The 27,512-nt window shown below is 36.9% G+C and overlaps 1 protein-coding gene across 1 annotated transcript in view; it reads left to right on the top strand.

Moving 5' to 3' along the window:
- Positions 1–21,186: 21,186 nt before the first annotated feature.
- Positions 21,187–27,512, top strand: part of LOC145691774 (uncharacterized) — an 84,241-nt gene continuing 77,915 nt past the window's right edge. Inside the window, exon 1 of the mRNA XM_081767083.1 lies at positions 21,187–21,265. Coding sequence (XP_081623209.1) covers positions 21,254–21,265 — 12 coding nt within the window. The 5' untranslated portion in view covers positions 21,187–21,253. The remainder of the gene's footprint in view (positions 21,266–27,512) is intronic.

Here is a 27,512-nt window from a genome sequence, read left to right as displayed (position 1 = left end):
TTCAGTGTTGCTAGTTAAGGATGTTACAGTATCTCATTTCGTAGTGTTCTATAATAGTAGGCTAATTCAGCAACTGAGATAAAGGAGATGATGCATATCTAAGTGACTTAGGGTCGCATACTATGACCGCGATACGGCGTATTTGGGATAAATAGGAACAAAATTACAAGAAATTGGAAATTTAATTTTTTGTACAGGATTTATTTCGAAACAGTGCTTAGATAAGTTTCGCATCTACAATAGACAAAACAATCAATGCCGTTTACAGCAATTTGATATCTCGAACTGTTACGAAGATATGAAAAGCACTGGTGGAGTCCGCAGTTTAAAATGATCGCTACTTCCTTTTGCACATACGTACAACATTATAGCGATAATATTTAGTAGTTGTAATTACGATAAGTTCTTTTAATAAATCAGTGTTCAAATCTTATCTATGTTTATCATATGACCTTAATAGTTCGAAATATCAAATTGCTGTAAACAATATTATCTGTTTGAATGTGATAGTTATCTAAACACTTCTTCGAAAGAACGTATTTTAAACAAGTTCTAATTGCCAATCCGTTGTAACTAGTGCTCTCAAACGGGTCGGGTCGGGTCAGGTCAACTCGGGTCGGGTTGTCGGGTCGGGTCAGATCGGGTCGGGTTGTCGGGTCGGGTCAGTTGGGTCAGTTCACTTTGGTCAACTGAGTTTAGGTTGAGTTTAAACTCGGCTGGAGTCGAAAGCTGCTGTTTTTCACTAGCTGCCTAATTAAAAATAGCAATTTTCAATTGATTTTATAGAAACCATAAATCTATTTTGAACACTTGCAGGTAGTGTTTTTATGGTATATATTCTTATTTTTGTACTTGTGTGTACTTTAATTTTTAAATGTGGAAGATTGATTTTACCAATCGACTGTAATATTAATATCTACGCCAATATGGAGTCTGGATTTAGAACAAAACTAGAAGTTGTTTAAGCAACACCAAAAGAGATATTGGATATGGACGACCAAGCCAAAGCAGGACCGCGGTGGCTCAGTAGTAGAGAATTCATCTCTGGTGCATGGTGTCCAATAGCGTAGCTAGAGTTTTTTTCAGGGGGGCTAATGAAGGGCCCAAGAGGATTTTGAGGGGACCATCTCCAACACACACACACACACACACACACACACACACACACACACACACACATATATATATATATATATACAGGGTGGGCCATTTTAATTAATCCACGGAAATATCTGAAAAATGATAAAACATAGAAGAAATGTTTCAAGTACACGTTATATATTGCTAAGGGGGAAAACCAATTCCGCCAAAAGTACCCCTCCCCGCCCCCCGTAAATGGGGGTAACGGGGGGTAACTTTGAAATGTCAAATGGGAATATGGGTCGAGTGATACCTCGTTCGAAAGGTCTTGGAAAACTAAGTAACGCTGTACCAAAAGATGTTCCATATTGTGCACCGGTTTCAAAATGGCCGCCATAATATGGTTCGGAAACTCCAGTACCCGTAGTATGAAAACCATGGAAGGTAAATGAATGGAACAAAATTGAAATACGTAAATATCATAGGGCATATCGAATGATGTAATCCCTGTGATCCCAGTGGCCTCCCTAAAGGGGTCTTGGGGGCTAACTTCAAAATTTCAAATAGTAACATGAGTCGAGTGGTACCTCGTTCGATAAATCTTGCAAAATCTAACATATTGCAGGAGAAAACGATTGATGTGAAATGGCAGTGTTCTCAAAAGGCCGCCGAAACATAGTATCCGTGTCAGAGAAAAGGTTTAGTACCCGTAGTATGAAAGCGATTGGAGATAAATCAACAAAAGAAAAACTGGAGTAGCTAACTGACTCCAAGGGCTAACTGAAAGGTATCCGGGGCCAACCTGAAAATTTCAAATAGCAGCTTGAAGCGAGTAACATCACGTTACATAGACAAATTAATATCAAACAGCTTCTGTAAGAAAATTTTCGACATGAGACACCGTTTTCAAAATGATCGCGAAGACATGGTGACTGTGTCTAAGAAAACGTCTAGTGCCCATAGTATGAATACGGTTAGACATAAATGAAAATAACGAAAATTAAATAGGAAAACCACGGAGGCGTTCCAAGGCTCGAGAATAATACAACAGAGATAAAAATATTAGAGTAAAATTGCCATAAAGTATAGAGGGAAATCCAAGTCCTGCAAAATAATTTCTCCCTTCGCTCTGTATGTGAGTGAGGTGGAAAGTAAAGTGAAAGTTCAAACGAGAACTCTACTTTAATTTGTAAATTAAGGCTAACTTTACAAATAGGTATGAAGTGGTTGAAACATTTGTTTCTAAGGATGACGCTGTAGTGACTAAAAAAAGAGAAACTTTTATGCAATGCGTGCTGGTTATTGAGAAAACATTTCGGGGAAATACGTACACACCGTTTCGTCCCTCAAGCTCACAATATGACATGAATGCTAATAGTTAATCAAAATGTAACTGTGGCCATCCGCGTTAACTTAGTGCACCAATTCTCTATGCATGAAGTCTGCCTTCCAAACAGCATTGGGTAGGTCAAGCGTACGCCCGAACCGTTGTCCGGTCGGACATTGAAATTTTGAAGTTAGCCCACAAGACCCCTTCAGGGAGGCCACTGGGATCACAGGGATTACATCATTCGATATGCCCTATGATATTTACGTATTTCAATTTTGTTCCATTCATTTACCTTCCATGGTTTTCATACTACGGGTACTGGAGTTTCCGAACCATATCATGGCGGCCATTTTGAAACCGGTGCACAATATGAAACATCTTTTGGTACAGCGTTACTTAGTTTTCCAAGACCTTTCGAACGAGGTATTACTCGACCCATGTTCCCATTTGACATTTCAAAGTTACCCCCCGTTACCCCCATTTACGGGGGGCGGGGAGGGGTACTTTTGGCGGAATTGGTTTTCCCCCTTAGCAATATATAACGTGTACTTGAAACATTTCTTCTATGTTTTATCATTTTTAAGATATTTCCGTGGATTAATTAAAATGGCCCACCCTGTATATATATATATATATATATATATATATATATATATATATATATATATATATATATATATATATATATATATATAATTGTGTGTGTGTGTGTGTGTATTCAAGGTGAATGTTTTCATCTTTGTGGTTCATGATTTTACTCTTTGGAAAACAGTGAAAATATAATAATTTAGTACCTCAAACAACTACGATTCATTAATGCAATTGATTTCTAATATAAGTAAATAGTTATTTAATCATGGCGTTTAAAATATGTGTAGCTGGTTGACTTAAGTGGAAGCAAACACACTTTTACAGGTAAAGAAAATAACTTATAGGTTCATGCCTCTACTTGAAGAGGATCTTTCTATTCGTGTGGGCAACAGCAAACATATCCACAACATGTTAAAGATCTAACGATTTAGCAATTTTCTTCTCAATATAAAGTAACACTAAGTTTCTCAACCTATCATGAGTCATTGAATTGCGTATACAAGTCTTTAATCTTTACAAAGAAGAGAATGACCTTTCACATGTAGCACTAGAAACTGATATAATCACAGAGATGATACCTAGCTTGTAGGTTTCTGGGAATGCGTTTTTGTAGATACAAAGAAGATCAACGAAATTCGTTAAGGTATCAGCTTTGGTTTTCTTCTCGTCTTCATACAACTTAATTGTTAGAGCAACCCCCATTATGCTTTATTTCTTGTTTAATTATGCTTTTTTTTAAAATTATGCTTTATTGTTAATTTCAATGATTATTTTACATTAATCGTGTATAATGTATAATGTTTATTATACATTAAATATTCTAAATATCTTGATCTATTTATTGATAATTTTTTTTGCAACTAGTTTCTCTCATATTTAATGAACTTTCTACTTAATTCATTGTAAAGAGATGTGCTTTGCTCGAATAATTTTTTCCTATCATTTGTGTGCGCCTTACAGGTACATATATACAGATAGGGAAAGTAAAAGATGCCACCAAAAAGTACAGAAAGTGCTTAAGTTCAAAAAGTCAACATAACAATATAGTATGGAGTTCTTGCATACTATTCATTGTTGGCGGAAAAATTTCTTCTTTTACTTTTTTTCTTTTCTCCACATCAAAGGATTACACCGAAAAGTTTACAGAAATGAAAATAAGCTTTTCATTGTTGAATTGTTATGTTCTCAATGATTTTGCATTATTAATATTGGTTTTAAAAAAATATTAACACAGTATGTTAAACTTTCAGTTAAAGAGAATTTTCCAAGAATTGTGCTATATATTTTAAACTATGCTTTACGCTTTATTTTCTAAAATTATGCTTTTAAAACTAGTTTCTTCTGATCCCTTAGACAATCACAATCATGTTCAAGGTACCAACCATATGTGTAAATTGCTGTTATGCTTTATATGCTTTTTATGCTTTTGGGTTGCTCTATTAATTGTGTTTGGGAGGATTTTGAGTTCTCACTTTAATGTTTGCAAATCACTCCATAATGCTGGGTTATAGGCTCGGCAATGTTGTAATTTAAAAAAGTTTTTACTTTTTGGATGTAGAGTGGGGATTGATCTGATGATTTTGCAACATGATACAAAGCGGTTTTCCATACCAGATTGTCTATCAATAGTAGGGAGAAAAATGTCTCTTGATAGATATATTATCTTTAGAAAATTCGTTTTCTGCATCCAATGAAGGAAAAGATTCATCCAAAATGTATTTGTGATATTTCGATGGCGAATGTCTAGTTCGTTTCCACGAGGAACCCCTATATTCTATTTGTTTCCGTCTCTGGAATTCGAGACCATTTTCTTTGCACATCTCCAAACATTCTTGATAAATTTGTTCGAATATTGTTCGTTGAGAGTCATATTTACCAGACCTCATCTTGGACAGCGTTTGAACTAGTGTATCTACAAGGATCAAACCTTCTGACATGTCTGCATCTACTTGAGATAAGGCGAAACTCAAAGTTCTAGCATGGGACCAGTAATCTTAATTTTAGCAGCCCGAAAACATTCCCTCGTGTACAGATCACACTAATTTTCCGGATGGAATGATGGAGGTAAATAAATATCAGAAGTTCCAGATTTGTTTTAATACCGCATGATAATATAATGTGTTGAAAACAGATTTTAGGGAAAAAAAAGGGAATAAATGGATATGATAATTTGTGAAAAAAAGTGATAGTGCTTAAGTGAATTATAAGAAAAAGCCTTGAAAAGTAATCAAGAGAAACCATTAATATGTTTTTCCTTTGTTATAATAACTTGTCCTAAGGGACAACGGTGATAGAAACTAATGAGACTTTATAATTGTAAAAAAATCATAAAGCACTTAATTTGAAATTAAAGATTGATAACATTTGGTAATATAATGGGGATTCAGGCTGGCAGAGGGGGAGAGTGAAAACGGAGGCAACAGACTTTTTTTTTTTTTTTTTTTTTTAGCCATGTGCAAAGAGATTAACCTTGGACTTCGGGTGAGAGGTTACCATATACTCATGTGAGTTTCAATTCCTACCACTTGTAAAAGTTAACTAAGAAAGACAGTTTGAGCATAGTTTTAGTTTCCTAGCGTAATTAGTTTTTGTGACAAGTAACTCGTATATGCAAATAGCATCGTTAATATCATCTTGTATGTTAGAATTGTCTTTGTGCAAATAAAATTGTAATTAAGCATTTCGAGGTAAAACAGGTTCTTTTCTTAACTTCTACAAAGAAAAGATTAGAACTTACCTCTTATGCATAGATACGACAGCGTGGGATACTATCGGTCAGTAAATAATATAATCTGAAGTCATCTACCATACGTAACTAAATATAATTGATTAATCATTTTTATTAATCAATAAATAGTTGTTTGGTAGATAAACTCATAATAATAATAATAATAATAATAATAATAATAATAATAATAATAATAATAATAATAATAATACCAAATTATTTAATGGATGCTATGCATTTTTTCTATGTCGCCATAATCAATGGAAATTAATTACTTAGTGTACGAAGACTTTTTTCGTCCAACACAAGTGTAATGTTTTACTGCAGTGCATGTTATTTGTAAGTATGCATATCATATTTTAGTATGACTTTCAACGTTGAAGCGAATGAGAATGTCGATTGATTTTCTATTTTTCTGGTTGTTTGTCAAAAACACAGGAGATAACTAGATAATGGACAGAGGTTAAAATGAATGTCCAGGTGGCGAGGTCAATGCAAGCATCCCACAGATTTCCGTGAATTAGATCTTCCCGTACTACAAACTAAAACGAGTGGAGCTATTTTATTCGGAACGCAACGGTATTCTGCAGTTCGTAACTTTGTTGTCGAGAGATGTTTTGGAAGTAGTTTCACTTGTAGCCACTGGCAACTCACCGTTTGTGGGGGGCACTAGGGGGGCCAAGAATTTGAGCAAGGGGGCCCCCTGGCCCTCCCTTGGCTCCGCCACTGATGGTGTCCATGGTTTGATCCCAGTTTGTGCTAAGTGGGCTTTGTGGTGGGAAAACGCCGTGTAGTGGGTTTTCTCGGGGTTCTCCTGTTTCCTCCCACTTTCTTCATTCATTTCTCATAGTCACGATATCCCTTAGCCTCGGTGCAGAATCGACGGACCTTAAACTGAATATTTCATTTTATTTCACCATGCCCAAGGACACCGATACAATAACAAGATAAAGATTGGATATGCAAGACGAAGTGCATGGTAATCTTGCTCTTGGCCTTGTTTTGGTGATCACCAAGTAGCGATGAGCGTATTTTCTTGCTTTCCGTATAGTATGAAAGACCATAATCAAAATCACGCTTGGTCTTCATTTGTACCGATGAGGCGAGCATTCTTGGTTCTTGTATAGCATGATAGATAACCAAGACTACGAAATGCAGGACCAAGACTTGACTGCAAGACAAAGGATAAGACGCAGAATTGATGACCAAGACCCAGGGAGCGAATTGTTTGAATTTCATTTGTTGGGCTGAAAGTGATGAAATAAAATTAGTACTTTATAATTAATTATCATACAGTATTTTTAAATTTTAAATTACAAAATTCATATTATGTATCTTCTTACGTGCAACTATATATACTGTAAATACGTTTTAATTACCGAGAAAGAGAAATCAAAATGGCAGGGGTCCCGGAATCATAGGAACCTATTTTGGAATGAAAGTTGAAGGGTTGGAAGAAATCACAGTTGTTCTCCCGTTTCCTCAACCCTTATCATTGTAGTTAAACGATTTCCTTTTGTCTCCGCCAAGATACTCTTGCTACTGCCTTCCGAGAAGACCCCCTGCCGTCCGAGCAGGTGAGAACACTGACCTTGAAGAAAAATTTCGTCACATAGAACTAAAGCAAGAAAAAAATTCTCAAAAGTCGGACATTGGTATCAGTTATAAAAAGAAATAACTAAACCTCAAAAGTGCCAAATATTCATTAAGATGCATATACAAATCCCCCGCTTGATCTAGCTAGTGGTTAACGTGTAAGACTTCGGTACACGTGGTCCGGGTTTAATTCCCAATGTGAGTGCATTTTGGCCTTCACCCAGTGTCGTGACCATAATGCTCTCAAACGGGTCGGGTCACCCGACTCGACCCGACTCGGATAGGGTCAATTCGGGTCAAGTCGGGTCGGGTTGTCGGATCGTGTTATTCGGGTCGGGTTGTCGAGTCGGGTCAACCGGGTCAGCTCGGGTCAGGTCAATCAGATCGGATCACGGTTCGGGTCAGCTCGGGTCGGGTCGGGTCAGTCAATTCGGGTTACGGGTTGGGTCGGGTCGGTCTTCAACCCGACCCGACCCGACCCGTTGAGAGCACTAGTTGTAATTGTTCCTATTCATTCGAAATTTTCCATACCATGATTATACCGTAGTATTTGACACAAAAGTACTTTTGATGCACTATTCTCCAATCGTATCGTTTGTAAATGAAATCTTTTAAGTTTTATGTTCCGCGGTTATGCCGGCTAGTCTAAAGGAGACGGTGATGTTGAGAAATGAATAAAACGTTGGAATGAAGGGAGTGGGAGGAAACGGGAGAACCCCGAGAAGACCCACGCACACGGTATTTGTCCTCCACAAAGATCACTTGGCGCGAGCTGGGATCGAACCAAGGACCCCATGTACCAGAGGTGAACGACCTACCACAGCCACCGCGGCCCTTCGAATCGTTTGTATTGCTATTGTAGAGGTTCCCAAAATTTGGAAGTTCATTGGTCTCTAGCATTCGTAATTTGCAACACTGAATAATAAAAGTGGTATTGTAAGTTTTCATTAAAAAACTTAAGTTTGAAATATGTAATAATCTGACGTAGTGCCTGAAGTAGTAGTAAATTTTTATATGGGATTTGCAACACTGTTAAACTGGTGGACCAATTGTTTTAAGACAAAGAAACAACTCGGAAAATACAATGAAAGAAGACACAGAACTTACTACGAGTTTTGTTTATGTCGAGTAGAATACAAGATGGGACAGTATTAGTTATTTAATATAATGTAGTTGGCGCTGTATTCGGTGAAAAAGTGATTAAGCTTTTTTTTTAAAAAAAAATTGAAACTATAACTTTTTATTGCAGAATTGAATTGTACAAAAAATTTAAAAAAAACATTATTTTTAATAAAAATGTCGATTCTTTGTAAATAGCAGTTGAAAGTGGATAAATGAGTTTTTTTTCAGTCGACTTTATAAAGTGTAAAATCTTTCCAGACTAGGGGAAGTAACATGATACATAAACAGGTGTAGAGCAGGGCTGGATTAACCTATCCGGAGGCCCGGGGCCATTAAAAATATGTGGTCCCTGCCAGTGGCGTAACTAAGAGCTTGGGGGCCACCCCGCAAACAACGTGGAGTGGGGCCCCTTCTCTACGCCATACTTCACGATTTGGGGGCCCCGTGATGGATTGGGGCCTTCCCGCAATGCGGGGTCTGCGGGGCCCTTATTTACGCCCCTGGTCCCTGCTGACTTCACCTAATACATTTCTGTGAAAGTACAGTAGAAAAGTTCTGGGAATATGTTTCGTATTTTTGGTCATATTTTATTTTAAGATGACAGTGGTCGAAGTGAGACGGTACGCTGTGGTATGCCATACCGCCTCTGGGTTTTCAGTAATGAAGGCATACCGCCTCCGGTTTTTCAGTGATCAAGACATACCGTTATTGGAGAGTAGATGCTAAATACCTTTAATAAATCAATTTTTATACACTGTAATTGACGAATAGCTTTGGAAGTAAAGATTTTATTTCTTATGTAGAAATTATTTCCAAGTTGACAAGACCGACATTTTTGTTATCTTTTCCCTATCTTTTGTTTCTAAAATGAGATCTCTTCATAGAAGTTCATCTAGTTTATTGTTTGATGTCCCATATTGAATTGTTTCTTTCTTATGTATATGTGTATATTTTTGCATTAATGCATATAAAGGTCGTGTTTTGAGCTTGGGCTGATTTAGGGGTTGTTTGCTGTGGGGGGCGAATCTTCCGGGAGTTTGGAATATCCCTCAGTCGAGTGGGGTTTCTGGGAGTTTTCCCGCAGAAAAGTGTTAATATAAAAACTCGGTTTTTGAGCATTTCGTGTATAATTCTCTTTAATACAACATAAGGGGATATTTTTTAAAAATTTTTTACAGGAAGTTGTTGGCAGATCAAAGTCTCTCCATGCCCTCTCCCCCCCGTAACTTCAATGGTTTTCAGTCATTATATAAATAGAAATGCCACCTTGTAGGCAACATACCCTCACTGTATTTCATCATTTAGATAGCCGGTATGTCCCGTCGAAATCGTAATAAAACATACCGCCTCTGCATTTTTTCCACTTCGAACACTGATGATGATTGTATCTTCATGACTTTTTTTTTTTTTTTTTAGATAGCCAGTTGAGATTTTGATCAGAGTGGAGTCCCCTGTCCACCTGGAAGCCCGGGGCTATAGCTCCTCCTAAACCTCCCCTCTCTTTATCCGGCCCTGGTGTAGGATGTTTGTTGTTGCAGGAAATGGTGTAAGGTGACGTTGAGCAACTTGTGTATTTGGAAAGAGGTTACTGATATTTATATCTTGATGAAGTTCATATCTCGTTAGATATGAATAAAATACGTTAATTGTATTTCTAATTATTTAATGAATAGTGGATGTTGTGGAAGCAAGCATATGCAGTCTGGGGAGAAGTGCTGGAAAAAGTTGTACTGTCCTCTTGTGAAGATCGTAACTGTGCTCGTTGTGGTCTGTGCTGCAAATCACACATTTGTTAATTTCGTCGTACATAATGAGTTATATTTGAAGCTTCTCAATACACCATTAGTCTAACTAGCAGAACTATAATTAACCAATTTGCGTATAGGCGATATGATTTGATTAATTATTTTTTTTGTAAAACGATACAACTATTATAAACGATATATATTTTTCTTTAGCTTCATTCAGTACATTAATCGAATTAGGATAAATTGGAACATGATTGGAGCCATATTCTTTAGACAATAGTTTCTGATATTACAGTCCTGTCTGGGTGTTTCCCTCTACCGCATTGAAGTCTTATGTTTATATTACGTTCTTGAACTCTTAAAACCAAATAATGATATCTCGTATTATTCTACTGGTTTTCTTTTATCATCAATGTATTCTTCTAGTATTTTTTTTCTAGTTGTTCCTTTGATAAGTTCTTTTTAATAAAAAGTAACTTGTGTATCTTGCAAGGATCTTTTGTATGTCGAGCTGCAACCTATTTAAGCCAGTCAACTTCGTTGTTTACGTAGATTGGATAAATGCGCTTGTAACTCTTCATTCTGTAGTTTCAATCTATTCATTGTTCAACTTCTTCCACTTTTAGCTGTAGTTCTTTATTATGTTAAAGCCTTGAACGGAGTAATCTTCAATAATATCATAACATTTGTCATGATAATCAGATAACCATGTTGGGTATATCGAGAAAAAAAATCTTGTACACATATGTTTTACAATTAAGATGGTCTACATCTGATCACTGTAGTGGTTTTACACAAGACAGTTTTAGCCTCTCCGAATTCGGCGAAGCTATTTTCCTTGCAATACTCTTATAGCTTCTTCGATTGTTATTTTCAATCCATTTATAAAATTTTCTTTCACCATCCTGACCTAGTTTAGTAGTATTAATATATTCTGTAGATTTATCGATAATCAATTTAAAACCAAAATATACTATACTAATAATTGTCATTGATATGTTCGTAGCATGTCGACTAAAAGCAGGAAATCTGTGTTATTATTCGGTTCAAAATTTCTTGTCGACACGAACTCTGTCGAGGAATTTGAAGCTTAAAATATATAAAACGATAAACATGCCTGTTGTTCTGTATGGTTGCGAAACATGGTCGCATACTCTGAGGGAAGAACGTAGACTGAAAGTATTTGAGAATAAGATCCTGAGACGAATATTCGGACCCAAGAGGAACGGAAATGGGGAATGGCGCAGTAGTCCAAGTCAGACGGTATGAGGTAGTATGCCATACCGCCTCTGGTTTTTCAGTGGTGAAGACATACCGTCTCTGGTTTTTCAATGATTAAAACATATTGCCACTAGAAAGTAGATGCTAAATACCTTTAATAAATGCATTTTTATACACAGTAATTAACTAATAGCTTTGCACGTAAAAGAATTCTTATGTAGAAATAATTTCTAAGTTGACTATACCCACTTTTTCTTACCTTTTGTTTTTAAAATGAGGTGTCTGCAAAGAATTTCACGTAGTTTATATTTTGACGTGCCATATTGAACTTTTCTTTGTTATGTATGTGTGTGTGTCTTCTTGCCTTAATACATATAAATATCGTGTTTTGAGTATGGGCGGATTTAGAGATTGTCTCTGTGGGGGCGGACTTTCCAGGTTTTTGGAATACCCACAGTCGAGTGGGAAACCAGGAGTTTTCCCGCAGGAAATTGTCAATGTTTTCATTCGGTTTTTGAGCATTTTTGTGTATAATTCTCTATAATACATCATAAGAAAATTATTATTTTTTTTATCAGAAAGTTGTTGGGGAGGCTGAAATTCTCTCTATATACCCCTAACCCGTTACTACAGAGAAGCTCGCCAATGGTTTCTAGTTTTTATGTAATTAGAAGTGCAATCTTTTAGGCGACATACCATCACTGCGTTTCAACATTTAGATATCTGGTATGACGGAACAAAATCGTAATAAAGCATTCCGCCTCTGATTCTTCTCCACTTCGAACACTGGAATGACGGAAACTTCATAACGAGGGACTACATAATTTATACGGTTTACCAAACATTTAGGGTCATCAAATCTAGGGGTCTCAAGTGGGCAGGTCATGTAGCCAGGATGGAAGAAAGTAGGAACAGTTTCGAAGTCTTAACTGGAAGACCAATCGAAAAACGTCCATTAGGAGGACCTAGGCGCAGATGGGAGGAAAATAATGAAGATGAACTTCGCGAAAATAAGAATACAAAGCAGAGACTTGATCCAGTTGGCTAAGGATAGAAATCAATGGAGAGTTTTTGTGAACGCGGCATTGAACCTCCGGGTTCCATAGGCCATAGAGTTAGTTTTAGTTAGTTATGTTCATAGCACATATCAGTTTTACATTAGATGAAATTAAGCAATGTGACCAACTACTATGTATTTAAATGAAAGTTGATATGCACTTAAAATATGAATTGTCTTATTTATTTTGCAAAAGAAAAAGAAATAAAAAATATCTATATAAGATTGTAAATCATTTTGACACAATTAATAACATGCATGTATTTCTTGTAATTATTATTGTGTTAGAGTAACAAAGCTTATGATTAGAGACCGGATGTTTAGGCACTAAAAACCTGGAAAATAGGCAGGCAAATAGGCACTAAAAATTTAAGAAATAGGCAGTAAAATAGGCACTAAAATGTAACTCGAAATAATGAAGATAAATACTCAATATAATTAAAAAATAGATTCAAGTCATAGATAATGTTCAAAGAATATAGAAACATACTTCTTTGTTAATATCTTCTTTCATTGTCTAAAAACGAAGCTTGTTATGCATTCCATATATACTGGGAGAACCTGAAAGATGTGCACATACGTCAGGAGGTGATTCATGATATCAAAAGAAGACAAAAAGTCCTTTCGTATGTTGTCGAATTCCACGTCGTGTAGGAGTGACAGGGGGCGAACTTGGAATCCAAAATCAAATCCTGACAATTGGAACAAGACATAAAGGCGTGCACATACTTCGAGAGGTGATTCTTGACATTCAAGAGGACTTTTTGTCTTCTTTTCATGTCACGAATCACCTCTCGAAGTATGCACACATCTTTCGGTTTCGTTCAAATTGTCAGGATTCGATTTTCAATTCCAAGTTGGCACTCTGTCACTCGTACACGACACGGAATTAGACAAAATACACGAGGACTTTTTGTGTTTTTTTGATATCACTAATCACTTCCCGAAGTATGAGCATATCTTTGAAGTTCACTTTGTATATCTATTGCAACGTACCACGTGCTTGTGTTTACAAACACCTAATATACACATATATGTGTGTATTATTTATGTTATATAAATTACATTTTTCCCAATGAAGGCTTAATTTGAAGAAAATGCATAGAATAGGCAACATTAGGCACTAAAGCAATTATTTAGGCAGTAAAGGTCGAAATAGGCAAAATAGGCAAAATAAAATTGGCTTAAATCGAAACTATAACCCCCCATATAAACTTTAAAACGTCATTTTTTATCATATCTTTAATATTAAAGAATAGGCATTTTGCCTAACATCCGGTCTCTGTGTTAGAGTAACAAAGCTTATGATATAAAGAATAGAAATCAAAAGTGCCTGTTTGTAAATTAAGAAAAAGTCTCAACACGTCGATGTCAATATAAATACGATTTATTGTAAGAAATGTAATCGTTTTTGTTACAATCAAACAGGTAAAGATAAACACTCTGTTTGTGTGTAAAGAAATATACATAAATGTAAAGGTTGCAATAAGATTTTACAAAGAGGTAAAACACACACCTTTGGATACTATTTTTTTTTTTTAAATAAATTGTCAAATTGTTGCTAAGAAAATAATCACCAATATTATATGCAATTTTAAAGTCAAAAAGATTGTTGTAATAACGTGTGTGTGCGTAATACCAAAATAATTAAGTTTTCAGATTTATTTATCATACTACAGAAAGCATGCAGTATAAAAGGTTAGAGTATACCATGGATATACGGTGTATCTATGTAGTTAAATAAAAAAAAGATACATGAACACATGACTAGGGATAGGCACGAGCAAGTTCGAGCGAGTTTTCTTTGAAACTCGACTCTACTCGAAACATTTTTGAACTCGACTTGAGAACTCGGCTCGAAAAATTTCCTCCAACTCGACTCGAATTCAGTTCGAGTTTCGAGTCGAGTCGAGCCGAAACTAGCCAAATCGAGCTAAATCCTGTGTGTAGCATCAAGTATTGTCTTCAAGTATAAAACATAGACAGTATAATTATCAATGATAGTACTACTACTACTACTACAGATTATTATTATTATTATTATTATTATTATTATTATTATTATTATTATTATTATTATTATTATTATTATTATTATTATTATTATAACAGGAATACTAAAAGCTAGTTGACTGCCGATATCGGTCGTGGAGAAGTCTTCAGGAGGCAAAGACACCGTTCACGAGGTTCTGGGTTCGAGTTCCGAAAAAGCAAGTATTCAGGCTGAAGCCATAAATTGTTACAAGTTATAGGACTCCAGCCAAACATGTTCAAAGCTCATTCACTGTCGAGCCGAACTGAGAAGTGAACCGAGCCAACAGCTCACCCAACCGAGCCGGCTTGAGCCGATGTGTCACCTGGGCCGAACCGAACCAAGCTGGTGGTTTACACCAACCGAGCCGGTTAGAACCATCGGTTCAGTTGAGCCGAGTCGAACCGAGCCAATGGACTCGTTCCAATGGAGTGGCTCGATCTGATGGCTCACCTGAGATGGCTCACCAACCGAGCAGCTCGAGCCATCGGCTCAATTGAACAGAGCCGATAGATCATCCTAACCGAGCCGGCTCGAGCTGTTTGCTCAGTTGAACCGAGCCGAGTCGGTTGACATCACTACCCGGATTGGGCTTCTGCTTGCCCTAAAAAAATCGACCGTGCAGGTCTCAGCCTTGATGGTAAGAACTACAGTATATACTTATATTGGTGCTAATGACATTTGAGGCTGTTTCGTTACAAAAAAAAAAAAAAAAAAAAAAACCTATTGTCGTCTCGTTATTTAGACGAGACTGAATGCGACTAGTGTCCCTTGTCGTGGGCAACACTAAAAGTATTCCACTTTACTGCTTATGGGGCGTTTACACTTAGTCGATTTAGTCACACGACTAAATCGACTCGCTGCATTTGCCACTAAATCGAAGCAACTAGGCCGAATCAGATTGATGGATCTGTTCAATTATTTCAACCACAGAAAATAGAACGTCTTTTAATTCAGTTGCCAGTCGATTAGTCGCCTTCGATCAACAAGCGATTAAGTTGAAGTCTAGTTTACACGGTCGATTAAGTTGAAAGTGACGTCAATTCAACTGAATCGAACGCAAATCGACTAAGTGTAAACGCCCCATTACATTTCTCATGGCTTTCGCTTTCCAGTCTAATCAGACAATGATTTCAAAACGAGCTAAACGAGCGAGCCATTTATCAAACTCGACTCGACTCGAAACTCGACCTCAAAACAGTGACTCGGCTTTGAACTCGACTCGAGAAAATTACCTTTGACTCGACTCGTAACTCGACTCGTGCCCATCTGGAAAGAATCTTAACTTCCATATGATGAATGAAACAATGATATTTTAAGTGAAGATGACTTTAAGCTACAAATTGAAGTGTTTTTAGTTAAATATATTAAACTTAACAACAATTGTAAATACACACAAAATATATATTTTTTTGATTACGAAGCACTGTTATTTTTTACTATAGTTATCGCGGAACTTTTTTTTTTTTTTTAAATCGAAGGGGCTATTTACGTCAGGAGATAAGTTGATCGCTCACTCCGTACGGAAAATCTTCAAAGAAAAAAATATTCATATATCCTAAGAAAATCGAGTAATTTTTACGTAAGTTCTTATGGATCGCGAGGAGAATATTCCATTCTTTGCGCTTCCGTGATCTTTCATACAGAGGGGAACTTAAACTGTAGGAGGATTCACTCTTTCATTATTGTCATGTTTTAATCTCAAGCTGTTTAGATCATAGGAATCTAAAAAAAAAAAAAAAAAAAAAAAAAAAAGTACAATATGTTTTGTCGAAATCGTCGTTTCTTACCATATTGGAAAATAGGGGAAATGTGCTGCCATCTACTGGTTACACTTATCCTTATAAATAAAACAATGGATAAAGTACTTCAAGGATGGAAATCTCAAACGAGGACACGTGTAGAAAAATTCTATTAGAACACCCCCTACCATGTCTGAAACACGCGCATTTGCACGGAGAGACAAGTTTCGAGGGGCTGCAAAATTTGTCATAACTATATTCTTTAAAATAAATGTTTCTTGTTGGAAAGAGACTTCATGATGATGGTAGAGTTAAATTTACTAAGCTGATTCAAATACCACATTCATAAATAATGTTTAGATCGCATTAGTTCAAGGTCACATAGACAGTGTTAAAGCAAATAGTCGAACAAATCCCAGAATGAATTGATTGATTGTTGTCAAATACAAGAACTCAATTCTCGAACAGTAGCGAACACCTGTTCCATTTAGTTAGTTATTACAGTTTTGATATGAAAACTAGTCTTGTCTTTGTCACGCCTTTCTGAGTGCGAATGGCTTTTCCTTCCCTTTCGTTCTTTATGATGGGGTAGCATCCTTAAAATCGTGACTTTTAAGATTTGTTCTTTCTGAGGAAAGGGGGCGGCAAAAATGATGTCATTGCACGGGGCGGCAAATTGCCTAAAGCCGGCCCTGTCTCTACTGCAACATAAATATAAACTAAACCTTGGGGGAAAATGAAATAACTCAAAATAATTCACGTTATACAATTTCTGAGACTTAGATTACACACACAATTATGGGAAAGGAGTATAAGAGGACGCGGTCGGACAAGTGTACGCAGTGGATTTTTCTGACAATGGGCAACATTGAGAGAAAAGGTACCAGTTGTGTATTCATTCGTACGTTGTACGAAAAAGCTTGTATACCATACCTATTCTGTCGTTTCCTCCCACATTATCATTCTACAAATTCTTCCATCATCATTCATTTGCCTTAATCATCTGTTTACCTTAGTCTAAACTGCATAATCGTATTACATTAAACTGAAAAATTTCATTTTATTTTTTGCTGAAAGTTACTAGCAGGCCCGTAGCCAGCCCAAAAATACAGGTGGGGCCCGGCTGAAGTTAGGGGGGCCCGATCCAACCATATTATAGTTCATTACCATATTATAGTTCATTACCATATTATAGTTTATTTGCAAGCCTACCGTGAAAATTTTAGGGAGGGGGTAGCAAAAATTTAGGAAGGGGGCGGCCCCCTAGACCCCCTGGATACGGGGCTGGTTACTAGTATCACGTGTAGATAGCCCTATATGAGGTTTATCACAAAGACAATTAATATACTTTCTTCTTACTTTTTTACTATTTTCATCTCTAGATATGCAACGTAAAACTACACTGAAATAACTGTCACCTTCTTCCACATCGTCACAGTTACGTATTTCGTTAAGACAAGATTTGTCACTAGTGATTGGGAGAAGGCTCTCTTCCAATTGATCTTCACTTACATCCCTTTCAATTCTTTCGTTTGTTTTCTCTTGCAACTGTTTTCAAGACACTGAAGTACCAAATTAGTACTTAAGTATTTTTCCATATTCCGCCCGATGTTTATTAGATATGTTTTGGTTCTTTCATGGTACGCTACATGATGAGTAACTTCGCTGTTCCCATTGTTTCAGCACACGGTATACCAGAAAGAAAAAGTTAATTTCAGTAATAATCATTATAACTTTTAAAATGAAATATAGTAAGTCGAATCACATATAAAGATAATATTAGAGAACGGTGAACAAAATTATTACGAAAAATATCACTTTCCTTTTTGTCGTTTTTAAAGCAAAAGACAATAAACAAACCACATACCTAAAGTAAATGTAGTATTCAAAACAACTTGCCATCCTGAAATTATTATTCAATCCATGAATCCACCTATCAGAGGCAATAACTCCAACAGTCTGCTATAAGCTGCTATACCATGGCGTCCTACAAGGTGATTGTCCAAGGAATGGAACAGGTGATAATCAGATGGTGCAACGTCCGGGGAGTATGACGGATGCAATAGTGTTTCCCATCCAAGGCGTGGAATGGTGTCCCGCGTCATCCTAGCCACGTGAGGCTTAGCGTTGTCCTGTAACAGAAGGACCCCTTTGCGATTCAGAAGTGCTGGCTTCACAGTTTTGAGGTTTTCTTGAACACGGCTCAACTGCTGACAGTACACAGTTACATTGATGCGCTGACCAGCTGGTAGCAGTTCCCAATACACGATGCCGCGATCAGTCCACAAATACATAGGAGGACATTCTTCTGGTGTAGTGCTGGTTTCGGCTGTTTTGGAACCGGTTCATGGGATGCTAACCAATGATGGCAGCACCGTGGAGCTTCATAGAGGACCCACTTCTCATCACCCTGCCCAGAAATATCTCCTTCCTCAGACGAGACAGCAAAGAAACACAGATGTCTGCTCGCGTTGTCTTCTGGCCCGGAGTCGAATCATGTGGGACCCGTCGACTCAACTTGTAGTGCTCCTCCATTCACACTGAATTGTAGTCCCAGTTTCTCAAATGTCTGGCCACTGTTCACCTCAATTCCTATCTGAAGATTTTCATTTTGTACATGTGTTGGTCTTCTGGCACGTGATGCGTCTTCCAGTGTTTCCTCACCGTTCTTAAACTTGTTAAACTACCGCTGCACTGTCCGAGTAGTCACGCCATCCTCAGCAAAGTTGACGGTGTAACTGGACTACCACAACCAGGTAGTATGTTAGATATACCCAACCAACGCCTGACCTTCGCATTCAACTCAAGGTGTGAGGGCCAATTGAATGCCAGACCTCCACAAAAAGCGACAGAACTTTCTTGGTTACGTTCGTAGCTTTAACTTTAGGTTAACCAACCTTTTCTGCAGCTCCAATTTGCTACCAAAGAATAGGATGTTGACTTATGTTGTGTATTATTTTACTAATTAAATGTTTTTGTGTATTATTATAGAAAAATAATGTAAATATATACTTTCACAAAAATGTATTCATTTTATTTTCGTTGTTTTAGATAGGTTTTTGGAGGGCGTCATAGAGGGAAGGATGTATCGGGCATTTGCTCGCTTGCCTGCCGAGTCTTTTCACCACTGGTCTCCGAACTTGCCTTCAGCTCAACCTGGTATCCCTGAAGCTAAATGTAAGACCCGTGTCGTATAGAAAGAAAAAAATGATCTATGCGACCCAACGTTGGTATCGGAACTGCAAAAGGTAAGTTTACATTAAAAATTATGGAACAAACATGTAAACTGAACAATGATTTGATGCTGGATTTACGTTATTGCAGGAAGATAGCCGTTGTACCTTGGAGATATTTCGATCAAGTCGAGCTGAGATTACTCAGCAAGTCGAGTAGTTTATCGATAAGACGAAGATAATGAGATTTCAAATTATTGTGGAAGAAGCAAACAATGTTCATCTGGAAGGATCGACACTTGTGAAAGAGAAATACTGAATGTAAAGAAGAAGTGATAGAAAATTACCGAAAGATATAAGTTATAGAAAATTACGAAGGATGAGTAAGAGATGGAAGCAGAAAAAGCGAATGATGAGCCGAAGAAAGAACAGCACAAGAAAGAAAATAATTATAAATAAAAATACTTGAAGTATGGGCGAAAACAAAATAATTCCAACTTAACCTTAGGAAAAATATTTGCAAGGAAAAAAAATAGCAAGAAATGATTGGATCAAAGAGTGGTGAAAGAGAAGAAAGAATAAATCAGCAGAATGATATGAAAGGCAAAACCATATCACGGAGAAGAGTACAAAACAAGAAGACCCTGACTAAGCGTAGACCGGCACCAAAATAATCATAAGAATAAAAAGGAATAGGAATTTTGAGCTACAAGAAGGGAAATAATACAAGACAGAAGGATTATCAGTTACAATAAAATAAAAAGGTAAGTCGAGGAAAGAGGAAATCGTAGAAAATATCAGGAGAAGAAAACAAGGAGAAAAGACACAAGGAAAAATGACGGATCACAAGAAGAAAAGCAAGATATCTGAATACGCTGTAAGATGCTTTCGTAAGAAGCAGGCATAAAGAACGAAATTCAAGAGAAAGAGAATGAAGGTCAAATAGGTGACAGAGAAAGAACTTGTAAGAAGAGGAAGAAAATGTAAAATGTCAAAACACAATAGAGAAGACTTGAAAAAAGAAAGAAAATGAAATCATGTTAATCATATGGATGTGGAAACATGAAAAGAAACTGTTGAAATGGAAATACAGAAGAAAGAAAGAACATTAGAAGAAAATAATGAAGTGAAATTATCAACGTAGGAAAATAAATTAGAGGAAATTGAAAGCCTGGAAGAAGAGAAAGTGAAAACGTGGTGTGTAGGAAGAAACTAAAAATTGCATTCATAAAACTGAATAGTTTTTTTGTTTGTTCGCGATGTTGTTCTGTGCAATTAATTCTTCTACTGTGCAAACAAAAATGAAGTCATAGAAACATGCATAGCTATTGCCAGTACATATGTCGTAAGTAAAATCGTTGTGAAACTGTGCGGTTTTAAGTTCGTTGTCTGAAAATCCTATTGGAACACAAAATTTCAAAAAAATATTGTTGTTTAACTGCTCCGAAAGAAAGAAACAGAAATTAACCGAGGAAATACAAATCTTTGTTTTCTTCCGATGGCAGTGACAATTTGTAACGATTCAATTGCCTCGTTACAATTGTTTCTCTTTCTTTTAACGTTTCTTATTTTACTGCCTGAATTGTTTGCTATATTTATGTTACGTGCTATGTGATATTTGATGTATTTATTGGCCTATTGATAATGTACTGTCAAATAGTTTACTTAAATGTTGTTCATGTATATATGCCCTAATGTTTCCATTGTATTGATATTTTACGTTGTATTATAATTGTGGCCATATTTATATATTTCGGTGACTATATCCGGCTTGTTGCTAATATTTCATATTTCTTTGTTTGTCTCGTTCGAGTCTTATAGTTAGGCAACACGATGGTTGCTGTGGTATGTAATTTTTCTTTCTCCGTGCATTTCAGTTTGTTTAGATAATTGTTAAGATGTATTTACAGCACATATTACCAAACCTGTTGAAGCTTATTAAAAGAAAATTCTACGCTGAGTGCTCATTGAATTGCGACTAATATTTTGTTGGTCCACCTTTTGCTTAGAGGACCGCCTGGACACGGCGTATAGCATGATTCTAGTAGTTACTGATATGTTTCCATTGGGATCTAACAACCTATGTTGCTGATGGCATCCCACAATGAGCGCTTAGATGTCGGTGCAGGATTCATGGTGCGAAGAGCTCGTTCCATAACATTCCATAAATGTTGTATAGGATTAAGATCCGGTGAGTTAGGGACCAATTCATATGCTGCAGCTGCGTGGAATGTTCCTTAAACCAAGCAAGTACAATCCTGGCTTGGTGGCACTGTGCATTATCGTCCTGGAAAATTGCGTCTTCATGTGAATAGAAGTGATACGCATTGAACGGCGTATGTGATCCTGTAGCAACTGCAGGTAATGGGTTCTCACTGTTGTCCATGCACACCAATGGTCCCAGTCCATACCAACAGAATCATCCCCACACCATACAACCACCCCCGCCTGCCTGTATAGTACGCATCATGCACGAGGTGTCCATAGCTTCGTGCTTTTGACTCCACACATACACACGCCCGTCCGAGAGGAGTAGCACAAACCGAGATTTGTAGGACCAACATATCCTTTTCCAATCATCCACGATCCAATTAGCGTGTTCCTGTGACCAAGCGCAACGAAGTCGGCGGTGACGAGTCGTAAGGAGTATGTGAGAGTGTGCTAAGGTGATTCTATTAAAAAAAATGTTTCAAAAGTTTCATAGATGTAACTTACGAGCAATGACACAATTTGTAACAACACTTAAAACTGTATATTTCCGTACAAAAAAATAATAATTACAAAAATACAAAAAACACCCACTTTATTTTTTAACCATACTATGTACGTGTTAAGATGGATTTACAAAAAAGAAGTTTCAAAAGTTTCATAGTTGTGACTTTTGAGCAACGGCACAATTTGTAAAAAACCCTAAAATTTACTTTGTATGCCCATTAATGTTTGATGGTGTAACTTTTTGCAAGGTTACTTGAGATCTACTGAAAGAACAAAAATAAAGCTTTCATTTGACACCTGTATGAGCCCAATAACTTTAAAAATAAGGAAGTTATGGTAATTTAAGTTCCATGATGCTGAGTGGCGGAAAGTGAAATTGAAGCAAAATTCACATTTTTCAAAAATTTCTCCCCGGCCCATTTTTCATCCCAAAAATTGGAAAATTAATTTAGCATAATTTCATTGGTATTAATGTTTGAAATTTTTTAAAAGAGAATCTGAGACATCGAAACACGGTCATGTTTTAAAATTAGGTGATTTGACATGGAATGACCTCTACAGAGTTTGTCCGAAAAGTAGTAGGACTGATTTTTTTTTTTAAATCGCAATTTTGACACATCGACTTAGTAATTTTCAAAATATGCCCCTTCTGAACCAACACAGCGTTTCCAGCTACTCTGCCAATCACTGAAGGCTCCCTGGAACGCATAAACTGGAATGCTCTTTAGCTCCCTCGTTACGGCCTGTTGAATGGCCTGAACCGAGCCGTAGTGCCGTCCTTTCATAACCCTTTTCAGACGGAGGAAGAGGAAGAAGTCTGCAGGAGCAGCATTTTGGGCTGTAGGGTGGCTGGGGAAGCTGTGTGATGCCATGTTTAGTTAACACCTTCGGCACTAATTTGGCACAAACTTTTCTCATTCCGGTTTCCGGTCACAATTTCGTGCACAATAGTTTTTAGCAAGTTTAACTGTTCTAATATCTGCACACTCAATCTGCGCTCAGATTTCAAAAGATTTCGTATTTTCACTAAATTTTCGTCACTCTTTGCCGTTGAAGGGCGTACTGGCCATTGCTAATCATTTTCAACTTGCTCTCTTCCCTCCCGAAACAATTTGTGCCACTCAAAAACACTTGATCGACTCATGGCATCACTCCCATAAGCAGTCTTATTTATGTCATAGGTCTCACTCGCAGTTTTACCCCGTTTGACGCAAAACTTCACCACGTAACATTGCCCTAACAAACGATTCATTGTGAAGATGACAAGACAACTTGAAAAGGGTTCACCTTAAATTCGATCTACACTCAGTGAAGGCTTAGAGACGACGGGCGACTGGTGAAGTGGTAGTCTTACCACCCAACAGCGCAGTAACACTCTCTTCTTCACCACGCTTTGGCGGGAAAAATCAGTCCTTCCAATTCCCGGACAAACTCTGTATACTGTACAGTAGGGTGCAACATTTAGTAAGCTCAAAATAGCCCTGCAGCATCTCGCCGAAAATACCTAGGCATTATCTGGGAGCGAAGTCGAATCAATATTTAATTATTGCCAATCAGCTGTAAAATAAAGCTACATAGCAGTACTGTACTTTTGAGACTGCTTAGCATGCTCTTTTGAGTCTTCCCGTTGATAATGTAGACTGCTAAGATGAGCTATTTTGTAACAAACTTACTTGTATAAATGCCATCATTTCTTTTTATCTGATATTGCGATATGTTTAAATTTGGTTTGTGAAATCTAATTTAAACATAGTTCACTAGGTTGACCAGAATTTGAAAATATTTTTAAAAACGGAAACATCCTCGGCAAACTGGCATAATTTGATAATCTGCCTAGATATAACCATTGTTATTGTCGTTATTCATGTCACTGAGGGAGAAGTCTCTAGATTTTCATAATAACTAAAATATCGAATTACGTTCGATATTCTAGTCTATCAAACTAGAATTGAGTTTACAAGGTGCACACTAAAAGTACATGCTGTTTCCCTTTAACTCTCACAGTTTTCAACTTTCGAGTATATTTCTCAATTTTCAACACAATTTTTGTCCCCTTCTATAAACGATTGCAATCTTTGCAACCTTGCTATGAAAACGGTCTGAGAAGTCTTATATCAGCCACTGGAAAATACCGCTTCCGAGGGCACTTCTGAACTGAAAACTTTCTGCTTCTCAGGTTTTCAAAACATGCAGAGGTCACTGTCGGATTGTTCTTGATAATAGAACGGCATTTCGGTGTTCTTATCATGCTAAAAGTCTTCTCATGATCTAGATGTCGAAGGATCTAACGTGATCCGATCTTAACAACCTATAGTGGTCTGTGAAAGTTATTTCCATGATGAAATGAGATAATTCTGTAAGGTTTCAGGTATCTTTAACGGTTAGCCTTCTGTACTCCTGACCAATCCTTTACAGGCGCAATGCTGGTTGCACTAGATTTCTGAATCTTGACAGATCTTCAGTTGACCTCTTCCCTGCAAATTCACGCACCCACGTCCGCAAAGTACAGTTAACAAGAGACGTGTTTTCACAAACACCTTTGAATTGGCGACGATTATCGATATCTTTTAACAACATGCAGACAAAAATCTTGATTAGTAGCATCTATGGTGAAATCCGACATTTTAGGTCAGTATCATAAAAGGCTTTCTTCCACAGATGAATACATTAAACACGAACATAGTTAAAAGCACAGAATTTTATACAGTTATGCCTTAAGGTATAAAGTTAATTCACGTGTGATTATATTCATCTACCTTGATTAATTTCTGAACTGCAGGAAAACGACACGTACTTTTGATGTGCACTTCGTACTTCGGAACCATACGTTCGAAAAATATGAATGTACTTTACAAAATTTCGAAATCTTTCCAAATGAATACTCAATTATGAGGTTTAAGAACACGAAAAGATTTAACTACGTATCTACGACTCAACAACGGGATATTTTGCATTCCATCTGCATTTTTCTAGGGTCATTAGACGACTTCTTGAAGTCTCAAACAATCTGGTTAGAAACGTCTGGTCACCCTATAGTTTAAGCGCACTACTATGGTCGAAGTAAAGCCGATACTTACTCATTCAGTCGAAAACCAATACATACAGATTTTTAGTGGCGTACGCAAGATGATATGAAAACATTAATAGTTATGATATTAAGGTATGTGTGAAAGGTTTTGAACTAACTAGTTTGAATGCCTCTGTAATGAAATTTTGCGTACGCTCCTGCATCGTGCACAATATTATTATGATATCATAACACAGTAGATATTTTCACTTTTTATCGGGTTATTTTAACATTTGATTAAATAGAAGACTTAATATCTACTTCTATTGATTTACATTTTTGTGAGTTACCTATCCTGCCCCATGCTGTTGGGCATATCCGATTTCCCAACACAATATCCCTTACGGTTCCATGGAATCATAGACATCCAAAGCGTGGCAACGTTTGCTGTCTGGAGTTGACAGCTGAAGTTGCGGAACGTAGTAATACTACTTCGATGGGCGTCGGCGACGAAGACTGCAGTTGATCCATTCAAGAGCCGCCACTGGAAAATTCAGATTTGTATGCAGTTATATGTGTATTGTGTTTACGATGGCTCGTGAGTCGTGATGCAGTAACCGAACGCATGTCAATTATTAACTTGAAGTGACATTATATCGTGATTCAGATGCATAAATATGAGAATCGAAACTTTCATTCATAATCGGTGTATTGTTACAAACTCACGAGCAATCAAAAAATTTAGTTTAAAAATAAACTCTTTCAGTATTACATCCCATGGTTATGCCGTGGACTAAAGCAAACGTTGATGAGAATGAATGAAACAGTGGAACGAAGGAAGTGGGAAGAAACGGGAGAAACCACACACAGTATTTGTTCACATCAAAACCTACTTGGTGCTAGTTGAGATAGAATCAGGGATCCATGCACGAGAAGTGAATGCTCTGCTATTGAGCTACTAAATGACATTAGGGTATCACTGTTCGTCTCAGCGACCCCAACAACTATGAATTCGACATGACGAAAATACTAATAGGTCTTTAAGTGATTTTCGATTATTTTTACATATCATACCCCTTCCACCTCTAGAGATACTAATAGTGTCTTAACTCCAAGTGGGATGGAACTTAGACTTAAACGGCATCAGGATTGTCACTATTCATCTCAGCGACCTCGAAAACTATACATTGGACACTAATATCGGTCGGTAAGTTAAAAGTTTTTATTGGTGGTAAAGATCATGATGTCTTAAGTCCAAATGCAGACACAATCCAAGAATAATTATAAAATTTGGTATCAGAATGTGCGTGGTCTTAGGACCAAACCTGAACAGTTTTTCTCTTCTGTAGCGGAATGTGCCTATGATATAGTGATCATTACGGAGACGTGGTTAAGTGACTTGCATAGTAGTTTGGATTATTTTCCGGACATTTATAATTGCTTTAGAGCAGACAGATCATATGAATTAAATGTTTGTGAAAGGGGTGGTGGAGTGTTACATGCTGTTAATAGAAATATTATTGGTGGAGTGTTACATACTGTTAAATGACTTCTTTACCCTAGTGTAAAAAGGCCCTTTGGAGTGAAATATGTCAAGCTCTTCATATTTTCCTATGGTACTTACTTGCTTTAGGTCATTCGACGACGCAGCTGACATTTGCTGACGTCATTCAGGCTGTATTGTTCTCCTATCTGGTCTATGGCCTGCCCTACTCACTTTTAAAAAATAAATTCTGTAATTAGTTTCTTTTTAGTCATTGTATCCTACCGAATACTTCACCCCGAACATTTCCAAAAAATGACATTTTAAAATCTCTCAATATCAAACCTCCCCTAGTGAGAAACAAAATTTCTGATCTAATATTTTTAGTTATTAAGTCAAATCAATTTTCGAGTACCCGCCAGAACAACACGGTCTAGTGATCTATTTTACATTCGAGCTGCGAGGGTAAATATTGTCCAAAGGTCCTTTATAAACCGAATTGTTAGTACGTATGATCAGTTACGATAAACTATAGACGTTTTTTCTAATTAATATACCATCAGATCCTCTATAAATAAGCTATCTTCGTAATGTTGCCATTATGCTGTACCATCTTGAGCTCAAATTGTTATTCTATTGTTATTCTATTGTTATGTTACATAATCTTAAAATGTTTCAGTGTAAAATGGCCTAGTGCTGTATCTGAAACCTATTATAAATAAATAAATAAATATTAAAGGAATACGAAGAACTGAGTTTGAAATTATTAAAGAATATATTTTTGTTGAAATTGCTAATAGAGCTGGTAAGAACTCACCACTATTCTGTACTTATTTTTATCCTAATTTGCGGGTTCGATTCCCGGCGGGAGTTCATGTGGTTCGGAT

This window comes from Thermobia domestica, chromosome 8, assembly GCF_964235325.1.
Source record: "Thermobia domestica chromosome 8, izTheDome1.hap1.1, whole genome shotgun sequence".
Lineage (NCBI taxonomy): Eukaryota > Metazoa > Arthropoda > Insecta > Zygentoma > Lepismatidae > Thermobia > Thermobia domestica.
This window is presented reverse-complemented; position numbering and strand designations above follow the sequence as displayed.